Source organism: Syngnathoides biaculeatus, chromosome 18 (genome assembly GCF_019802595.1).
Source record: "Syngnathoides biaculeatus isolate LvHL_M chromosome 18, ASM1980259v1, whole genome shotgun sequence".
NCBI classification, from domain to species: domain Eukaryota; kingdom Metazoa; phylum Chordata; class Actinopteri; order Syngnathiformes; family Syngnathidae; genus Syngnathoides; species Syngnathoides biaculeatus.
In genome coordinates, this window is record NC_084657.1 from 17,597,908 (window position 1) to 17,618,170 (window position 20,263).

Genomic DNA, 20,263 nt, shown 5'->3' on the forward strand with positions numbered 1-20,263 from the left:
TCAATCAAAGGTAATAACTTGACACAAAATACAGGTTTCATAATAATTTTTGAAAGAAAAGCACTAGCTGCTTTGTTTCCAAGGATACCAAAGAACACCTACTGTACAATTGTCGTTAACTGCAGTACAATAATTCCCAACCACTGTGCCGTAAGATATGTATGTGCAGGTGTGCCGTGGGAAACTCGACGATTTCACTTGCTTTGCTCCCACGACCCTTGTGTGGATAAGTGACACAGAAAATGGATGGAGGGATGCATCCATCCCTCCATCCATCCATGGCAGAAGAAAAGAGATTCTCTTTTGCAACGCTGACCTGGCTGCAGAATACAATAAGATAAAATGCAAGTAAATAAAAAAGAAAAACAAAACATCAACAAAAACACTTTTTTATCATCATTATTAATATCCTTCACAGTGGCACAATGCAAATCCAGGCTTTTCTCTTGCTCACGTCGTTTAAAGCTTAGCAGGTAGTTGATTTTGAAAACTATTTTCATTTGGCGGTATAAATGAGAAAATGATTATTGACTACAAATGATGTACAATATGCATCTTTGCTCATTCATCTATCCCGGCAAGTTACTGACAGAACAATTAAATGCTCCTCTGCTAGACAACAGAGGTTCAAATTGATCTGTGTATCTGCCCGTTAGTATTTATACAAATCTTTGAGTAAACTAAGACGATGTCATCATTTCATCCTATCATTCCTGAAATAATCATTTACTTTTTAAATCTATTGGTATTTTTTCAGGGGTGAGGTGGGGTGTTGTAATGTTAACTGTGTGCCTCACTGGCTCAATAAAATGTTGGGAAACAAATGGACTATGCCTGGGATCAGTGGACCACTCTGAACATCACTGAGGTTTTAAAGAAAACATCTGTTGGGGGAGCCCCGCGGCAACATGAACGTCGGGTACACCAGCACGATCATCCAATCGCCTTCGATACCGCTCGTCCTTGCCAATTGCAGGAATCAGAAAGACTTAATGCGTAAATGAGTGCATATGCAATAAAGGGCAAAGGCAAAGTCAGATTAATTCTGAAAGAAAGTTTAGTTATTATTTAAGGCACACCTTAATAGATACAGTAGAAGAAACACACAGTACAACTAAGGGACTACAAAACCCCCATCTTGAGATCCATAAGGTCTGTTCCCGTGTTCTGATGCACATATGTTTAAAGCATACATTTGATTTTGCGAACCGTTTTTTTCTCCCCACTTTATTCGCTGACTGCATTCAAACTATTCCACAGTGCTGTACAGTTAAAGACAGGAAACAATGGGGAAAATTACAAGAACAACAACTAACACACCAACACAGAAAAAGAAAGTACAAACACTGTGCCAACTTTTTTTTTTCTTTTTGGTTGGAAAAGTGCTTGAAGAGTTCAAAACATACAGACTGAGTGCAGTGTAACATCAAATAATTAAAAAGCCTCTTTAGAAGTTATTACTAATGAAAGCAAGTATTTATTTATTATGAATTGATTTCTAATTGCGAAAATAATGTAGTAATTTTAACTGGCTACTATCATCTATGCATGAATGTCTTTGCAGAGGTAAAGTGGTATGTTCTTCGGGAAATCTAGACACAAAAGCAAACAAATGCTAATGTTTATACGGTAAATGTAGCACACTGGTAACAGCTGGTACACCTCAAAGAAAGATAATAAAACATAATTTGACAGGTCAGAGTTCGACAACAGATTTACTTTTGTGAATAAATGCTACAGTGGACGAATATGCAAAGTGCAAAGCAAAGCTCAAGTTTGAAATATTTTCTGATATATTTGTAGAAGACGGTCGACTTCAATCACAGTGTAAAGAAGAATTGGCGAGGATTGTGAACCAAATACTGCAATTCTAATGCTTGGGACGGCTTCACAAGTCTAGTAAGTACTCGAGCACATACTGTACAGTATGTGCAGCTTTGATCGCCTGAGGCATCCCTACAGTTGGAGGAATTGCTCCTTCCTTATTATGTTAGCCCATTGTTGTTTTTGTGCTCAGACCTCAGTCCTGCCTGATACAAAGTTACTATTTTTCCACCATCATGTGGCCAAGGAACTATGTTGAAGTGAGGGGAGGTGCTTCATGTAGTCAGGACATTGCCCTGTGTAATTAGGAAGGAAAAAAAAAGAGCTTTTCTGCCATCTTGTGGCATAAATACTCGGCAAGTAGCCCAGGAACAATGCAGTTGGGTAGTGTGACTGCCTGCACACCCATTAAGAGTGAAATTAAACAAGTCACTTTTTTTTCCCATTATTTACCTAGTCCTAAATGGGTCTGTGACTGAAACTTTCTGCATTGTTTTGTAACGGGGGTGGGGGGAGGGCATAACTTACAGAGTAACTGCAGATATGCGAGTCACCGAAGATGTATTCACACTACATCATTACATTGTAGTGGATGGTATTCATCACTTCCACACACTAATGTGCTAAATTCAACAGTGTTAGTGCATCTTGATGCTTGGTATAGTTTGACAAAAGGAAATCACAGACTGAGTGTTTTAGAACGTGTGTGTGTGTTTTTTTTTAAGACGGAAGTGTGTAAACTCTGCAAAGATGTCTCAAGCGACTAAAAAGGACAAATAAGCTACGTTAAGCATACTTCATACAACACATTTCTGTTTCCACTGTGAAAAGTTGTAAAAGGTACCAAAACATTCCATCCATATCGCTTTTTTGGCACTTCTGTTGGGATACCAAAGGGGCGGAGCTCACACACTATTGTCCGGTTGACTGACGGAAGGTAAACACTTCCATCTGAGCAGTAACAAAATCAAGAGAAAAAAAGACAAAATGCTCAATATCCTTCACCGTTGTCCTTTGTTTACTTTTTTTTGGACATTCATCTACTTTGTTTCTCAACAAACTGCTACCAGAATCATTGTTTAATATTTGCACAGCTATTTCATGTGCCTCCACACATTTGTGGTGAAAAGCCAAAATGTATTAAAATGACCAGTATGAACAACCGGTGCTACATTTAATATGGTTGGATATTAAAAGCAATAGTATGATGAAGGAGTTGCTTAAAGATTTTGTGTGGAGCACAAAAGCAGAATATGTACAGATTTAAGCATGATAACCTCAGATAGCTTGTGTCCTTGAAAATCGAAAGGGTTTGCGCTCCAGACCCGTGATCCTCAACCTATGTGCAGCGTCAATTTCACTTGATTTGGTCTAAAAATATTTATTTTCTCCAAATATTGGATCTTTGCTCATCTATCTATGACACCCATGTATAGTAATAAGCAAAGCAATTAAATGCTCATCCATTTGAATTCATCTGTGCATTTGTGTATGATTTATCTTCTACTAAACAGGCACAGATGTCATAGTAGGTACTTTGTAGCTGAATCGAGACCAGATCATCATTACTTCAGGAAATAGATTTGTTCCCCCCCCCCGTGTTCTGTGAGATTTCTCTTATGTAAAATGTGCCTTCTTTCACTAAAGGTTGGGAAACATTGCTTCAGACAAGTAGAGTAGTAGACCAAACCTTCAAATTAAAACCATGTTCAGTACCTTAAAGGTGGACTATCATTCCTGACCAAAGTCCTGATACCACCATCCACCTCACGCTGTATTCAAACTAGATCTAAACAAAACGTTCTAGACTGCAACCGCATTTTCTCCATTGGCGTGACAGTCTCTCATGTAAAGGAGTAAGATGTGCCTTACTGTACATATACAGTTCTTCAAGGTCATACCCCCCCTTCCAAAAAACCCAAACACCTGCCACAAAGTCCATTAAGAGTCAGTTTTCTCACCCTGTATTTGTCCAGTCTTTGCAATGTTTGTTGAGGCAACATAGCAGCCCGCTAGCATCAGTGTGCTTGCGCTAGGGAGCTGATCTGCAAGCAGTGGTGAGAGATAAGAGGGGCAAGATGGGTTGGGGGTTGGAGGAGAACTGGAGTCTGATTGTCCTAGCCGGACAAAAAAGCGACAGGTTCCACATTGTTGTTCTGACCGTCCTCTATCGCTTTGTTCTTGTTGCTTGTGGACAGTTCAGCTGAGTCTAAATCCAACGCTGCTTTCCTTGATCTGTTCACAAAAATCATGTGTCAGTTGGAAAAGTAGCTGATGTCGTCATGACAACAGGACCACACATCCATACATTGGATTGATCAGCACTAGGGAGAAGTAATAGTTGTAGTTTAATGGGACAGTCGTTGCCTTTAAAACAATAATCGTTCATATTCACGTAAGAAAGGGCAAAGTCAAGACGTTTTGAAATGTACACAAAAACTACAAAACTCATCATCATCAAGTGTTTGACATTTGGGTACAAATTTTAAGAAAATTTCAGGAATTGGAATTATTTGATCTTAACCTAAAAGAAGCTTCCTAAACAGAAAAAGATTTTTTTTTAAATGTTGTGATAAATTTTTGTTGTTAAAAACACACTGAAGGAGTTACCCCAATTCCATAATTAAAAACAATATGGTCATGGTTTTACTGCACATCATCTTTTGTGAACAATGAGGATGTAGGCAGCCAATTAAGAAAGGATTTTATGTCTTTTATTCATTTTTACAAGTCACAGCAGAAGTATTTTGTTAAAAAAATGTCAGGCATGGTTTAAGTAGGGAATGAGGAACATCTTTTTTTTTAAAATCACTTTAGTTAAAGCATTTTTTTTGCTATGCTGGTTACCAATTTTTTTTTTTATAACTTAAAAATGCCAATTATGGGTGCTGTCTTACTTTTCTCTGTTGAAGATAATAAAATCCCTTTGAACGTTGTCCAAACGTTGCTTCAACTGACCGTTCTATAGAAAAGACAAACATTGATTAGTAAATCATAGATTTTCCATCAACATCATGTAGTCTACGACCAGAAAAACATGGATGACGACAAAGTTTATAATTTATACCACAAAAGACAGAGTAAGTAGCTTTCTAGCACTTGATTTTTAGAGGACTCCAGTGCTGGCTTGTTATTGCCACCTCCGACTACATATTTGGTCCACTTCATCGCGAGAAAAAATTCTGCTCTGCCCTCAAACTTCTGGAAAGCCGAGACAACTGTGCAGATGGTTCATTACTATGTCAAGGGGAGCTCACGGTGCCACTGCATCTCAAGCAGACTTTACAGATTACATGCAAGTGAATTTGAGAAATAACTGTAATTAAAACAAACTACTTTTGGGCTGCACAGTGCTTGAATGGTGGAGAGAAGAGACGCTGCAGTCCAGTGACTGATTAATTCAGGAAAAACATGGCGTAGACTACTAGGCCGTTGTTGATTCAGTTTCCAGTGTAAAGAAACATTTTCTACCATAACACGAGGTGACTCATCTACTGTGCTTACGATTGATTAATTAATTGATTAGGAAGTGCATGTCTGTCATTTTGTCTACTTCCGCCGGGCCACCCTCTTGTGACAAAGATCGAACCCCGAGCTGCGGGGTGCTCTCATCGAGTGAAAAGTGGCTGACTCCCTGCCCACTGCTGTCAATCAGAGCCCAGCAGAAAGGCTTCGGGCAGGTGCCCTCACAGTGGGGAAATGGTCAGAACCATCTGTGAAGTTAGTGCAAAGTAAAAGGGGAATTCTTTCAGGGGAAAGTAACACAAACAAACATAAAATGAAAATTTCTGGTTGAATGTTAAGAAACTAGGGGGGCTGGAAGCAGGTTATTCTTACTCGTGATAACCGGACACTTACTACTGTTACTTCATGCTGGGAAAAAATCTTAAAATTACAAGCTTGACAAGATTTGTTAGTCAGAGTACGTAACTATTCATTCACACGGTGATATCAGAAAGACCTTAACACTCACACATCCACATCGCATTGAAGACTTGAGGTTAGCGATGCCAGGAAGTGAGAAGCTTTTACCGTAAATGCAAGCCACTGTTCTGAAATTCTGCCAATAACGTCTCTCTCTATGGACTGCATGAAAACAAGGCAAAGTACATCAACTGCCCTTCTTGTGAAATACCTAGTGTGCTTATTTAACAGGCTTCAGGCAAGTCGTGAAACTAAACAGCAAGGCGCAAGAGCCGAGACCTCAGTGGGGTTTTAACAAACATTTAGCATGCAGCCAATATTTTCTAAAATGCTGTTGGGAACATTGGGTTGTATTATGATGTGATTGGTTGGCAACTTATCCAGGGTGTATTCCCCACATCTTGCCAAAAGTCAGATGGGATCAACTCCAGCTTAGCCATGATCCAAATAGGAACAAGCATCATAGAAAATCAAGCAAAGACAAAGATAGGCCCTTTTTTAAACTCAGCCAAGCACAAATGTGCCAGAGCCAAGGGTGTAGCTTGGCTTGTTAGGATTTTGCTGAAACTACACAATCAATTTTTTGAAAGAGACATGTACAATATCAATGTAGTAAAAAAAAAATTTTCAGGCAAATTAAGTGACATCAAACAATTCTCCAGGGACACCTGAAAAGCTCTCACAGCACACCAGTTGGGAATACTAATCTACATACACTGAATGACCTCACAACAGTTCAGTGGTTCTGCTACTGATGTCGATTTTGTTCAATAATGCATCCATGGTGATTGAAAGAGGACAGGAAAGAGGCACTTAAAGAGAAACCGAAGCCACACAATGTGTAGTTGTATGTGTCAACTGAGTTAATGAAATCACAAATGATGACGCAATATCTTTGGAAAACACTGCCGTGGATTATACCTCTTCGTCAATTTTAAAACACGAGACACTGCAAACTATCCATCCATCCATTTTCTTAGCCGCTTGTCCTCACAATGGTCATGGGAGTGCTGGAGCCTATCTCAGCTGTCAACGGGCAGGAGGCGGGGTACACCCTGAAGTGGTTGCCAGCCAATCGCAAGGCACATAAGAGAAAAAGCAGCCGCATTCACAATCACACCTATGGGCAATTTATAATGTCTAATTTACCCCCCCGCCCCCTCTCTTGAACTATGTGCCCGGAGTGACCTGAAAATCTAATCTAGGCAAGATGTCACAGCACGACTCAAAAACCAAAATAATAAGGATGCCTCCACATTGTCCTTCATATGGTTGCACACAATACCGCACAAGGGCCCTGGAAATAAACTTTCATTGTTTTGAGCTCTTTTTGCAAATGTTATGTATGAATAGCGTATGCTTTGACATTGACAAAAGACTACATTTCAATTTAGTAAGTTATGACTTATTTTCAATATCCGTGCATTGCCTTTGACGAGAACATTGCCCTCACCGACGTGGTTACAAGGTAACCACTAAAACTGCGGCTGGTACGGTGAGGTCATCCGCCCTTCATATCTGCAGGAATATCTGCCTTAAAACACAGATAAAATCCTGCCTTGACCGGTTTCCAACCAAATCAAGAAGAAGAAAAAAAAAAAAATCACTCATAATGCAAACCAACACCACGGAACAATCTGTAAGATAATGAGGTCTTTCCTGATGTTGATTGGCAGGGAGGAAAAATCCTTATATTAGGCCCTCCTTAAGTCAGATTTTAGGCTGTTTATTTAAAATGTACATTTTGGTACCACTTTTGCTTGCTCTGAATAGATTTTACCTCCATTTTTTTTTTCCCCGTAGGATTCTATTGCCAAAGGATTGATGTGATGACTGCTCTGCCATCAGCAAATAACAAAACACCCCATTTAATTACTGTAAAAGACAGTCAACAGCTCATTGTTCAAACTGTTAGATCGAACATTGGGGAGTGCTCTGTTGGAAGAAAGCCCGGCGGGGACATTTCTCAGTGTCCTTGATTGGTTCTGACGTGCCAGCATGAGCGTCGACCAAACTCTGAAGACAGCTTCCAATAAATGTCCTTAAGTTCTGTATTCTCATTTCACGCTTCAAACAAGAGTGTGTGTACGAGAGTGGTAAATAAGTCAAAATGTCTGCAATCTCTCAAAGAGTTTCAATCGAGCTAATTGGTTGCTACATTATGAGGTCGGTATTAGGCGGGCAGGCGGAGGCAAAGAGATAAAAGCACACTCAGGAAGAGGGAAAAACTGGATGAAAAAGAGGTCACATGCGGTGAAAGGGAGTGACAGTGACATGCAGACAGCTTTGCGGAGAGTCTCGGGACAAGAAAGGAGAGAGAAGGAAGCAAATGGAGGGAGGAAATAAATATGCAAAAAGACAGAGACGCTCCTGGGGTAAAGAGAAGGAAGCAGTTGGAGATGAGCATGAGGCAAACTGGATTTCTTCATTTAATATTGATCTGCTATGCTCCAGTTATCATGCTCGAAAATCTATTCCTCACACACATACCTCTTTGAATTTTTTTCCTCACACTCATGCATCTGCATCCATCACAAGCAGTCCCGAAGGATAAGGTCAAGCTTTGCACCTTGGACAAAAAAGGAGTTTTCCTTCATCTGAGTTCCACAAAGTCACAACAAAACCTTTTATTCAAGTAGATGGTGCGCTTGCATTGACAGGTGAGTAATTTATTTTATTTTTTTTCCAAAAATGGAAGAGAGGCACCATTTTACCTTGTCCTTATGAAGCATCCTAAAACAAATTCAACATGCAGCATGTGTACTTCATGTTTGAGTTGTTATACACGATAAAGCACCCATTCTTCATGTTGTAGTACTACTCTCCATTTCTTGTGACATTTTAAAGCCTGAGTGTCATCCCAAAAACATTCTAAAATAGATATTGTAATGAAAAATACATATAATATTGGAGAACACGTCATCCATGCGCAAAGTTGCTGAAATGTCATTCGACATCCATGTGGTCGCCTTATTGGCTGCATCTCTTGCCCGTGACGTCACCCCGGACATTTGCCATTGAAAACACGCTGTGGCCCCTACTATGGGAGATGAACATGCCCCTTCTGACACAGAATCTCTTTTTGAAGAAGAGAACATCTCAGAACCGAGTGAAGTGACCGGGGCAATATCACCCTATTGTTTCGAGCCATATTTAAATGATATGCGGATCACGGCCAAACCACCTCCAAGTCCCAGGTCCCACGAAGCTCTCGTCTTTTGCACTGGTGCAATCCATTTTTCATGATGACCCGGGTTTCTTGGAAACTTATGAAGGGTAAATCCTCCCGAGTGTTCGAGCAATATCCAGCAATACAACCCGCCGGGATTTTGCCTAACATGAAGGAACAACAAGCTACATTCCTGCAGGTAAAACTAATACAAACAAACGAGTCCGCTTGCCCTGTACGTCACTTCCTGTTTCTTGTTGAAAACAAATCACTCGAGAGAATTTTCATGGCGGGAGTTAGAAAAAGCCATATTCATCAAAATCATGTTTTTATGTGGGTCCATATGGGCTGCCGTTTTTTCATTAATAATATACTAAAAGTCATCCATTTCATGACAGTGGCCCTTTAAAGTGTCCCCAAGCTTTTCAACACAAACTCATAAGACGTGAGAAACAAAAACAACACAAAAAAAATTAATTAAAGTTGTTTTTTTTAAACAACAGTAGTTAACAAATCATTCATCAAAAACTTTAATCACTCACAGTGCCACTTTAATTTCCTTCACTTACATTACAGTGCGTAATGTATGTAGACGTGCGAGTGGACGAGGCACGACGCATTTGACAGGACAATCAAATTAACCTCTCTGTTCTTGCCTCTCTTTTGTATCAACACCCAGAGGAGCGCAGCTGATTTATGTGCGTGAAAAACTGAGGAAAATGAGCAACGGGATCACGTTATTTGCCTTGCAAAGTCAGGCAGCAGCCAAGCGGACCATTTGTTGTGACGGTTGGGGAGTCTTTAAAGGTGCCCTTGACATTCTATTATGAATTTAAACATGGCAAACCAAACTTCTTCAGGGCATTGACCATGAAGTAAAGACATGGTCCGAACAAAGTCAGCCTTTGGATACCACTTGTGATTATTTGCTGGTAATTATTATTTGGTATTACCTGTGGTGACCCGTCAGAACCCTGGTCCCTGGTCTTTCTCGCAAGCCTTTTTTTCTTTTTGTGAAGAGGCTTGGACTCCAGAATCATTTCCTCCAGCTCAAATGTAGGATCACAGTTTAGTCGCCTTTTCTGCAAAAAGTCAGATATGAGTTTTTTTTTAATAAGAGAAGATGACCATTAGTGATTCACGGTGAAATTAAATATCTTTGAGTTTTTATCAGTGTGTTATGACGATGCAAACATGCTAAAGTGGAGTTCGAGAAGATACAGCCATATTAAAACAGGGGGCCCAGAATGCAATAATCACCCTCCTGAATCATTTTGTACTGCACTGTGTTTTTAGGCCACAAATATACTTCTTCACTTTTAGCACAATCAGCTTTAAAGGACTACACCTCCCTCTATTAGTTAGTTAAATCAAGGCTCCAGAGGAAAGTACTGTATTTTAAAGATGGCGTTGGTTGTCCCGAGTACAAAAAAAAAAAAAACAATAAGTGAGTCTTGAACAGATAAAGGCAGGTAGGTTCACAAAAAATATCCAGGAATATGCACGTGCACCACTACAGTGGTTACATTCTAAACTGTACTTTTGGTCGATTTTTATGTTCAACAATAACCAAAGAAAGACCCCTTAAAAATTGAGGACCAAAATTAAACAAATTCCTTACCCACTACAAAAAAAAAAAACTTACAATGGGGCCAAGGGGCATAATTAGGATATAGCAGCGCTGACTACCATTGCTGCCACCAACAGGACTGGAGTGGAACAGTCATATCTGTCATAAAATAATTTTTCCAGTCAAATGACACATTTCTGATTATTTGCCCAAGTTTCAGTTGTTAGCTTATAATAACTACGTACTTTGTTTTGAAGTGTCAACAAAGAGAGCGGGACACCATTAAATCTTATTCTGCCACTGAATATAAAATACTGGTGTCCATACCACAGGATTTAGGATTGTATTTTATGTTCCCATCAGCCATTGACTATAGCATTATTTATGCAGCAATGGCACAAGGAAGAGAGTGTCATATCACCAATGTGGAGCAAAATATAGTCAGGACAGAGGTGAATAGGTTCTGCTGTGACTAGAGTGAGCATTTTTTTCCCCAAGTACCACGCGATGTCAGTTGAATTGTCATGCTCACATTGGGAATAAACCCCGGAGGAATCTGTTTATTGAGCACAGTGTCCCAGCTGATGTCCGACATGTAGTCCAGATCCTGCAGCTCCGCCAGACAGGAAACGCGCTTCTGGACGTCTATGCACAGCAACTGCAGGATACAAAAACAAAAAAATCCAATTTAGGTGAAACTTAAAATAAAAAAAAAAAAAAAAAAAAAAGAAAATGTCTGCAGGGGATGCATGGCTCCACTGAGACATGAGCTGTCTGAGAATGAGGATATAGCTGCAAGATCCTGGGGGAGGGAGTTAAGGGTGCAGGATGGTAAGTGATGGTGGGAGCGGCCAAAGGAGACTCAAAGACAACAGCGTCCACACAGAAAGCAAATGATGATTGAGCAGACTTCTGCAGGTTGTGAACTGTGAAGGATAATGGCGAAATATATTGTGCGTGGAATTCCCCCCTTACATTGTCTTTACATCAGCGTCATGCGCACGCAAACACACACTTTCATTCTCATATGCGCAGTTGGAATGCCAATGAGGTGCAAGAAGTCAGCGGGGAGTTGCAAGAGGCTTAATGGAAAGAAGAGGAATGGACTCCAGACACTTCATTAAAAGAACTTTGTGGGCCTTTTGTCTTCGTACCTATCAGTTATCTGCTGAGCGCAGGTAAGTGATGTTTTGTGAGAGCGTAGGTCAAGTTAATGAGGAAACACAGAGACTGCTTCCATGACATTGTCTTCAACTCAAAATAGTTGGTCTTGTTTACACAAAAATTATATTCTTGAGCCTAAAGCATGTCTCAAAGTAGAAGTGTTTTCAAATTAACATTCATCTGTATAGTGATATTTTTATGCAAACCAATAAACAAAGTAACCACGGCAAACCATGTGACAAATTGTGACCATGCATGCACGAGTTTCAAAAGACAAAAACAAGTAAATCCCCAAATGGCGGCTAAATCAAGGATGTGTTTTAAAGGGGGACATATTGCAGAAAAGTGCCTTTTTCATTTTTTGTACAAATGGAGATGGGTCTCTGGAGTGGCTGCCCAAACATCAAGCAATTTCAAACTTCTCGTATAACCTCCCTCTAAATAAACCAACAAAATGTGGACTATCCAGTAATATGGGTGCATATATCCTTCCCCCCCAAAAAAATGCAACAATCGGTTATATCGAATGACCCCCCCCTCACCATTTGTCCATTCGATCAAGGCTCCACTGTAGAAGCGAATGTGAAAAGTTAACTGATTGTGTTATGCACAGTATATTATTGTATAGAAAGCAAACAATTCTGCATGCAAATGTGTCAGTTTAATGACATTTGTAGATTTCTGTGCAATGCCAATCAGCTACATTGAGTCTGGTATACCTTTCTCAGAAGAGACTTCATTTCTGAGGACCACACTGCTGGGAAGCTGAGGTGCACCTTGTGGAAGGTGTGAAGGATCTCATTGGCCGGGGTGCTGGACCTCATCACATACGGCCTCTGAAAACCGGCAAGGAGACGGAAGAACATCTTAAGAATGCTTGTATTCAACTGTCCACAGGAGTTTCTTTGACAAAGTAGCTGTCTTAAAACCAATCTACCACTTTCTGTCCACCCCCATGTTTCTCCCTCTGGTTCTGTTCATTTTCTACCTCCGTAAGGACAAATGATACAACATAGAAAGGTGCTAAACAACTCTATAAACACCAAGGAAATGGCTTTCTAATTGTTTTTTTTTTCCCTCTCCTTGCTGAGCCCCCCCAAACCTCCCACTAACTTTAACATCGTGAGTTTTCTCTTCTCTTTTTCGGTCTCAAGAACCCAATTTATCTCAAAAGATATTTGACAAGAAATACAGAATATTCAGATGGATAGATGGTTCTTATTAAGGCATTTTTCACTCATTCTTCCAACGACTGTGGGCTGGATGAGTGATACTCATTGGAAGAAATTTGTTTTTTGTAACTTACTAAATAATGTAGTAATGGAGTAAAAGATTTGTGAGAGCACATGTATTTGTTATGTTGACAGCACTGGCTCAAGAGCGGAGAGGTAGGCGGAGAGCATCACTAGTGACTACTTGATTTGAGGCCCCTTGACAGAAAAAATAACATTAGGAATTCAGGAATTCGTTAACAATTTTAATTCAATGTTAACATTTACCGAGGCACTGAAGAGCCAAAATTACATCCCAAATACTTGAATAACTTAGTATGGTAAATATGGCAGCTTTAATAAAAATCAGTGTCCGGCCTTATCGATGGCGGTAATTGTCCCTTGAGTTTGATCAATGTTCAAGACTTACGATGTCTTTTAGAAAACCTGCAGCCCAGAAGATTGTGTGGAAAATATTCTGCACCGTGTTTATTTCCATGACATTTTCAATTTAGGTGCTTTAGATGAGACCAGCAAAAGTAAAAATATAAACGCCATTTGAGGAAATCAATTCCAATTACATGGCTCTCAAAATAATCTTTGAATAAATTTCCACATGCTCCCACAGCCATCTGTCTCATGGCGTGACTAAAATGTTCAAGTATATTCACCAGTAAGGTCAGCCTAAATGGAAAATTCAATTACAGCTTTATTCCCTTCTGTTTTATGGAGACTGGCGTCTGGCCTAGCTCGCTTATACAGGCTTCCATATTTATTGTTCACTGCGATAATAGCTGGTGCCCGGTGATGATGCTGAGATAGCAATATTGAGTTTGTTACCTGCCCTCTGAGAAGCTCGTAAGATGTGATGCCCAATGACCACCAATCCACTGAGAAAGAGTAACCAGGATGGGAGCCTTCAAAGATCTGAAATAGCTCCGGAGCTGCAATGATAAAACAGACCAAAGTACAAATTACAAAATTTATCTTTTGTAATCCTGCTATATTGCAGATTTTTAAGGATTTATGAACATGTTGTGTGACAACATGGCAGGCAGCACTGCAATTGACTGGGGGACATGCAGTGTAAATGAATAAGGAGAACAAGAAGAAGAGCCAGAGAAAGCGCCAAACTAGTCCAGTTATACAATTCTTTCCAAAAAAACAGAGAGAACATATGCCTTTAAGTATTATTCTATGCTTTTTTTTTTTTTTTTTTACATGTGTTGCCTCTGTGTGTGAAAATAAGTTGTTTAAAGGGTTACAACTATCATAACAATCCTAATTCCTGTTAGCCTTATATAGTGTTTTGCAAGCCGAGGTTCTTAAATTTAGCTATTGAAATATACATTTGCACAATGTTTAATTCACTTTGCTTTATGTGTCTGTTTTACACTTAACCTTAACTGGGCATCACAACTTGACGTAAGCATGCTCATACTCTTATTTAGAGAACTGTGTGAGCAAGAGCGTTCAGTGTACGGGTTTCACTTTTTAAAAGGTGTGTATAAAATTTTCAAGATGTTTTCAAAGGTTTTAAGTGCATTTTGAAACTAGGATGTTTTACAACCTCTCGAAATGACAGCTTTTCTCCTATCGTTGGTGCATGTGGAACATATTGCTCACAATAAACGGGGGTTCAGTGTATATACAGTATAGTATACTTTCAGACCCATGTATGGTTTGGTCCCTGCAATAGACGTCGCCTTGAGGTCCTCTTTCACAATGGCTGCAATGTTGAAGTCTGTTAGATGGACATGACCTGTTGGAAAAAAAAAAAAGAGATTTCATGTAATACACTATATGTTTACAGGGAAGCTCTTATGAAGAACAGACATATTCTGTAGGTGGCAATGATGTGATCTCACCATTGTAATACTCAAGTTTTGTAACTCAAAACTTATTATTATTATACTTAATATTAGTTTTCCCATGGGAAAAAAATGCATATAGAACTTTTAAAAATGGGGTTGTAGATGTCATTATTATACAAAACAATGACGTTGCAATGAGGCTGAATTTGACACAAACAAATGAGTAAAAACCCAAATATTTCGAGGTTAAGTTGTACATGTTTCACGGCATCTGACGTCTTGGTTTCTGAATATTTGCTTCAATATCACTGTTTTTGTATTACTGTTATTTTTTTAATTCTAGTTTAACACAGTTTTTAGTACTGAGGACAGATTGAGTAGACCTTTGGCAAACTGACTTCAGTGTGATGACAGCTCAAGGTGAAAGTCAAGGTACAGAAGGACTGAAAAATCAAATTGAAGCAAACTTAATCATCCTTGTTCATATTTAATGATGCCTCGTGGGTCACACTTTCATCTTTCTCATCTTACATCTTTTGTTTTAAACCTTTGGATGTAAGGAGAGTTTTACAGCCTTGTCACAGTTGTCAGGCCAGAACCTGTATGTCTGAACAATGGTTTATCAGATTATCTCATGTAGCTGAGCAGGATTACCACAACAACTGTCGTTAGTTTGATCCTCTGGGTATTTATTCCATTTTCATATTCCCTCGCTCTACAAATGCCCACGGCTTTTACAAACAAGAAGTACAGTGAACAACGTGTACTATAAATATTCATAAATGAATTTGCTAATGGTCCCAGTATGGATTTACATTTCATTTGACTAGTGGTATGTGGGAACTTTAAATGTGCCATTCCATCATTTTATCAGCATCCCTCGGATAAACAGGTGGTGTAATAATTTCCCAGATAATCGCCTAAGCACATATTTGAGGTCTAAAAACTCTTTAAACTTTAAACTCTAGTGTTCCATTTAAAATCAAGGGCAGGGCTTTACATATCTACTCATGGATCTTTTTTCTGAGCTAATTCTGTGCAAAAAACAGAACTTGAACTTTGATGTTTTGAGCAATTTTCATACTTAATTGTAACGATGTGTCTTTTCTGATTTTCCTCCATGGGGAAGACGTGACGCATCTGAGAATTATCACAAACAGACAATTATATCTGAAGGACTTTCAGCGGCGTCGCTAATCGTGTAGTGGTGGAGTCGCCTGACTGCAGCGTGGGCTCAGTTCCCCTTCAGTGATTGTGCGAATGTGAGTGCAAGTGGTTGTATTGTGTCTATACTGTATGTGCCCTGCAGTTGACAGGTGACCAATTCAGGGTGTAGTCTGCCTTTTGCCCAAAGTAGCCGGGATAGGCTCCAGCACCCCGTGACCCTGAACAGGATTGTGGTATTGGCTGGATGGATGAATTCCAATTTAATACAAATTTTGGACTGTACCTTTTTATTTATGATGAATATCTGATACATTCCAGCTATAAAAAGGTGCTCACCGTGTTCATCCAGTAGTATGTTGTCAGGCTTGATGTCTCTGAAGTGAGAAACAACATTGATTAGATGTTTTTTTCCCCTTTACGCTTACCTATAAATCATGGTAAGGCAGAATTTGCATGTCATGTCTGTCCAAATATTCTGTCAAATATGTATAAATAAATATAAATATAAACATGACTTTGTTTACATGTCTACATGCAGAGATGGGATTTAAAAATTGAGGCATGAATGAGACCGCATCTTCAAATGATGTTTTTTTTTTTTTTTTTTTTTAAACTTCGACACGGTGGAACAACTGGTTAGATCGCTGGCCTCACAGTTCTGAGGACCGGGTTTCAAATCCTGAGCCTGCCTCTGTGGAGTTTGCATGTTCTCCCTGTGGCTGTGTGGGTTTTCTCCAGGCACTCCGGTTTCCTCCCACATCCCAAAAACATGCAACGTTAATTGGAGACACTAAATTGCCCGTAGGTGTGATTGTGAGTGCGACTGTTGTCTTCATGTGCCCCGCGATTGGCTGGCAACCAGTTTGGGGTGAACCCTAACTCCTGCCCGTTGACAGCTGGGATAGGCTCCAGCACTCCTGCAACCCTTGTGAGGATAAGTGGCAAAGAAAATGGATGGATGGATTTTGATAAATATATTGCTCTTATGTTTACTGTATATCAGCAAGGAAGATGACATTGAGATGCTCATGTCAACGTAAAGCTCACTTTCATGGAAGCAACCTCATTGTGCTTCCGCTCATTACAGTGAGCTGCCCAGCAGGAAGCTAGTGATATTTAGCATATCAAAGGCCACGTCGACCTGGGTTTTGTGCTTCTGCCCCAGTGGCTGACGTTAGCAGCGCGGTGCTGGGCTCACAGATGCCCTGGCAGATCAAGTGGTGCGTGTGCACAGGTGGGAGGGTGAGAAAGGTCAGTCATGTAAGCCTTAATTAGCTGACATTTGCCTCAGGGGCTTGGGAGAAGGAAGTGACAGAGAGACTGGATGTGTGTGTGTGTGTGTCTTCACGGTTGAAAGAGGCCAGGATGACATTGTCAAATAGCGTGACAATGAGGGACCCAGACAATGGCTGAGGATATCAGATAAAACTCTGAATTAGACATAAAGCAATAAGGTTATTATTGCCATTGATTCAAAATAGATAAATAAATGTCCAACAGCTGTGAATTAAATTTAACTGTTTTGTTTTTGCATGTTTGACTTAGACTATGCCTCCCAGAAACCAACAGTTGAGGTACTGGTTAAAGTATGTTGTGTAACAGAATTTTATATAAATGAATATCACAAAAAATATACGGAATCTGAACTAAGAAACTTCTGCACATTTATCTGAATGTGCAACAATTTATTGTATTTTAGTATTCACACCGGACAACATTTTTTCTCAGTTTGTGTTGTAGATTTTGCGTAAACCTGCAAACAAATAAAAAAAACAGTACAATACCACTAGTAGTGATAAAACAATAGGATATAGCTGGATTGACTGGGAATAAATAGAAAGATGAAGAGAGGAAAAAAGGAAAGGAATGTATAGAAGGTCATCGGAAATCGGTGCTGGCATAAAGAGCCCTTACAATTGATCAATTGCTCAATTAAGAGAATGAATCCGATGTTCAAACTCGTCTTGTTTGCGTGAAGTGAGAAGAAGTGCGTGGTTTACTTGCTGCAAGATGATCCGAGTTGCTTTTCTCTCACTTGACTGTTTCTACAAGCTATTAGCAGGATCTAATGACCTCATTACAGCCTGCTATCAGAGGAAGAGGCGTAACTGAAACCTATACCTGGTCATAAGATCCTGAGCTGATACCAGAGCTCACTGATGCTCCTGGGAACCACGGTTTGGGCATGCACGGGTCACGCAACCAACCACACAACGAAATGCGGCAGGACTTTCACACAAAGACACACCACAGAATCCCAGTTTGTACATTTCTTCATAATCTGGAAAGACTATAATACTTCGATTGAAGAATCACCTGTATATGTCTAGTCAAAATAATCTTTTGGGTCACTATCATGGTGACATGAAATGGTCATATGTGTAATAATCCAAATATTTACCATCCACTTCCCAAGAAAAAGATAGTACATTGTTGATCAAAAGACACGTTTTCCAGAATTTACAGTAGACGTTTGTCTTCCAATTAACTATAATTAAAGGAGAAGGAGTTTAGGGACCAGAGTGAAAATAAATAAATAAATAAAATTGTGAGTAAATGGCATAATGTTGAAAGATACGATCAAAGTCAGCAAAGGGGCGATTGTCGGAGATCTCTAAAGATTATCCAGAGTGATGATGCTCTGGTGTAGGTTGGTGATAAAAACGATTCTTGTTGCACAATCTGCTCAGAAAACCCTCATAGTTTTTCAAAATTGTTCAATATTTCCGATTGCAAATACGTGGTCAACACGGAGGTGGGGCAAGCAACAGACTTGGTGATAATGATGTGAAATGGAACAGTACAATGTTGTTCATGCGTGGGATCTCTCAAATTGGACAAACTGGTTGAGATATTAAAACTGGATATGCGTGTACACCAATTAAGGAGTTGAATCACAAATGTTCAATGTTACAGCATAACCAGTGAGCTACTGTCACAAAGGGAACAAGCTACATTATGTTTGTGCATTGTCATAGTGAATGGGTGAATGTGAGGCTTTGCCAATTTACCATGGAGGAGGGGCCTGTGAACACCAACGGAAAGCTCCAATCCATACAAACTGTGATGAGACTCACACTTGCCGTTTCTTTTTATGCTTAAAGCTAAGCAGACATGTGTGAGGATGGTGCAAGTGTACATACGAGAGTGTGTTTTCTCACATAGAGGGACATTCTGTGTGTGTGTTTATGACTGGGAGATGTTCATTCCTTATTCATTAACGCAAGCTGAGTGTGGATGCTGGATGATGTCAGGCTGACAAGTGTGGAGACGTTTGAGAATACTAAAAAGGTACCAAAATAAAAACTATGGCCAAAATGCACATCCCAATGACACAACTAGTCAGTCATATGAATAATGCTGATCCCGCTATTATGTCATCTGGATTCTTTTTTTTTTTTTTTTGTGCCACAGATAAGCCAGTTTTCCGCAATCAGCGATGCTTGGTAAACATTCTCAGGGCTCGAGTGCACTCAGGGAGCTTTTGCAATGCCTCAGTGTCTGCTTCTTTGGGTGCAACATTAAGGAGCTGACACCAGCTTTCACCTTCATCTGTATTTATGGAACATGAACATATAATATCCCACATTCTCCCTGTCTTTGCCCAAATGACAAATGAACATGCTGAAATGTAATACCTCACTTGAAGACACCACAAACGCGAGAATTAAAATGAACTGAATACGATGCTTCACATATGTAATGTTTTTTTTTCATTTTTATTTCACCTATGGTTCACTCGACTGCACTCGGTGGTTTTTGTAAAGATTAACATGCAAAATGTCTCATTTCTAACAAAAGCATAGCCTCACTGCTCCGTGGAGAAAAATGCAAATGTTACTCTGGCAAAGCAAAGAGGACTTGTATTCTTAAATATTCAAAAGATTCCCTTACTGCTAAGTCTTTAATGGGCAACAAAGCAGAGCACTTAGATTCAGTTCACTGCAGTCACTGACTTCTGAAAAATGTCTCTGGCATTTGACCTTCCGCTCATTCGAGCCTGACGATGGCATAACTCTTAGAAATTCAGCCAAAATACTGTTAGTATTATCAGTACTATAAGGCACACCCACAAGTTGGATATTTAGTTATTTTTTTTTATTTTTTAAAACAAGTGACCAAAAAAAATAGTCCTCTTAGGTCTTCCTTTCCACAGTGGCCTGATTGACAACATGCATGTTCCACCATTAAGAGGACTGCAGCAAACACCCAAAAATGCTCAACAGTGTTGCTAATGGGAGAAAAATAGATCTCCCTCTCCCACGTTTCCACTTGTTTGGAGGGAACAATCGAGTCCCTGCAGGTATCATTTAAGTGAGGCTCACTCAGTTGTTAACCAATTCCAACCATCTGAGTCCCAACTGTTGAAAACCCTTTCTAAAGTAAGTTGAAGTAGATCCACCTTTTCCGTCTATCTTTT

At 39.7% G+C, this 20,263-nt stretch overlaps 1 protein-coding gene across 5 annotated transcripts in view; it reads right to left on the reverse strand.

Annotated features, from left to right (window-relative positions):
• Positions 1–20,263, reverse strand: part of stk32a (serine/threonine kinase 32A) — a 51,522-nt gene that overhangs the window by 1,785 nt on the left and 29,474 nt on the right. For 3 of the 5 annotated variants that reach the window (XM_061803233.1, XM_061803236.1, XM_061803234.1), the window contains 10 exons: positions 16,180–16,217; positions 14,535–14,624; positions 13,703–13,806; positions 12,371–12,487; positions 11,020–11,145; positions 9,871–9,999; positions 4,722–4,786; positions 3,986–4,059; positions 3,786–3,869; positions 103–320 (listed from right to left, as the gene is read on the reverse strand). In XM_061803233.1, the coding sequence (XP_061659217.1) occupies positions 103–320; positions 3,786–3,869; positions 3,986–4,059; positions 4,722–4,786; positions 9,871–9,999; positions 11,020–11,145; positions 12,371–12,487; positions 13,703–13,806; positions 14,535–14,624; positions 16,180–16,217 (1,045 nt within the window). Of the gene's footprint in view, positions 1–102; positions 321–1,036; positions 2,776–3,785; positions 3,870–3,985; positions 4,060–4,721; positions 4,787–9,870; positions 10,000–11,019; positions 11,146–12,370; positions 12,488–13,702; positions 13,807–14,534; positions 14,625–16,179; positions 16,218–20,263 lie in introns of those variants that run through there. The other 2 variants (XM_061803235.1, XM_061803237.1) reach the window with 2 other exon arrangements.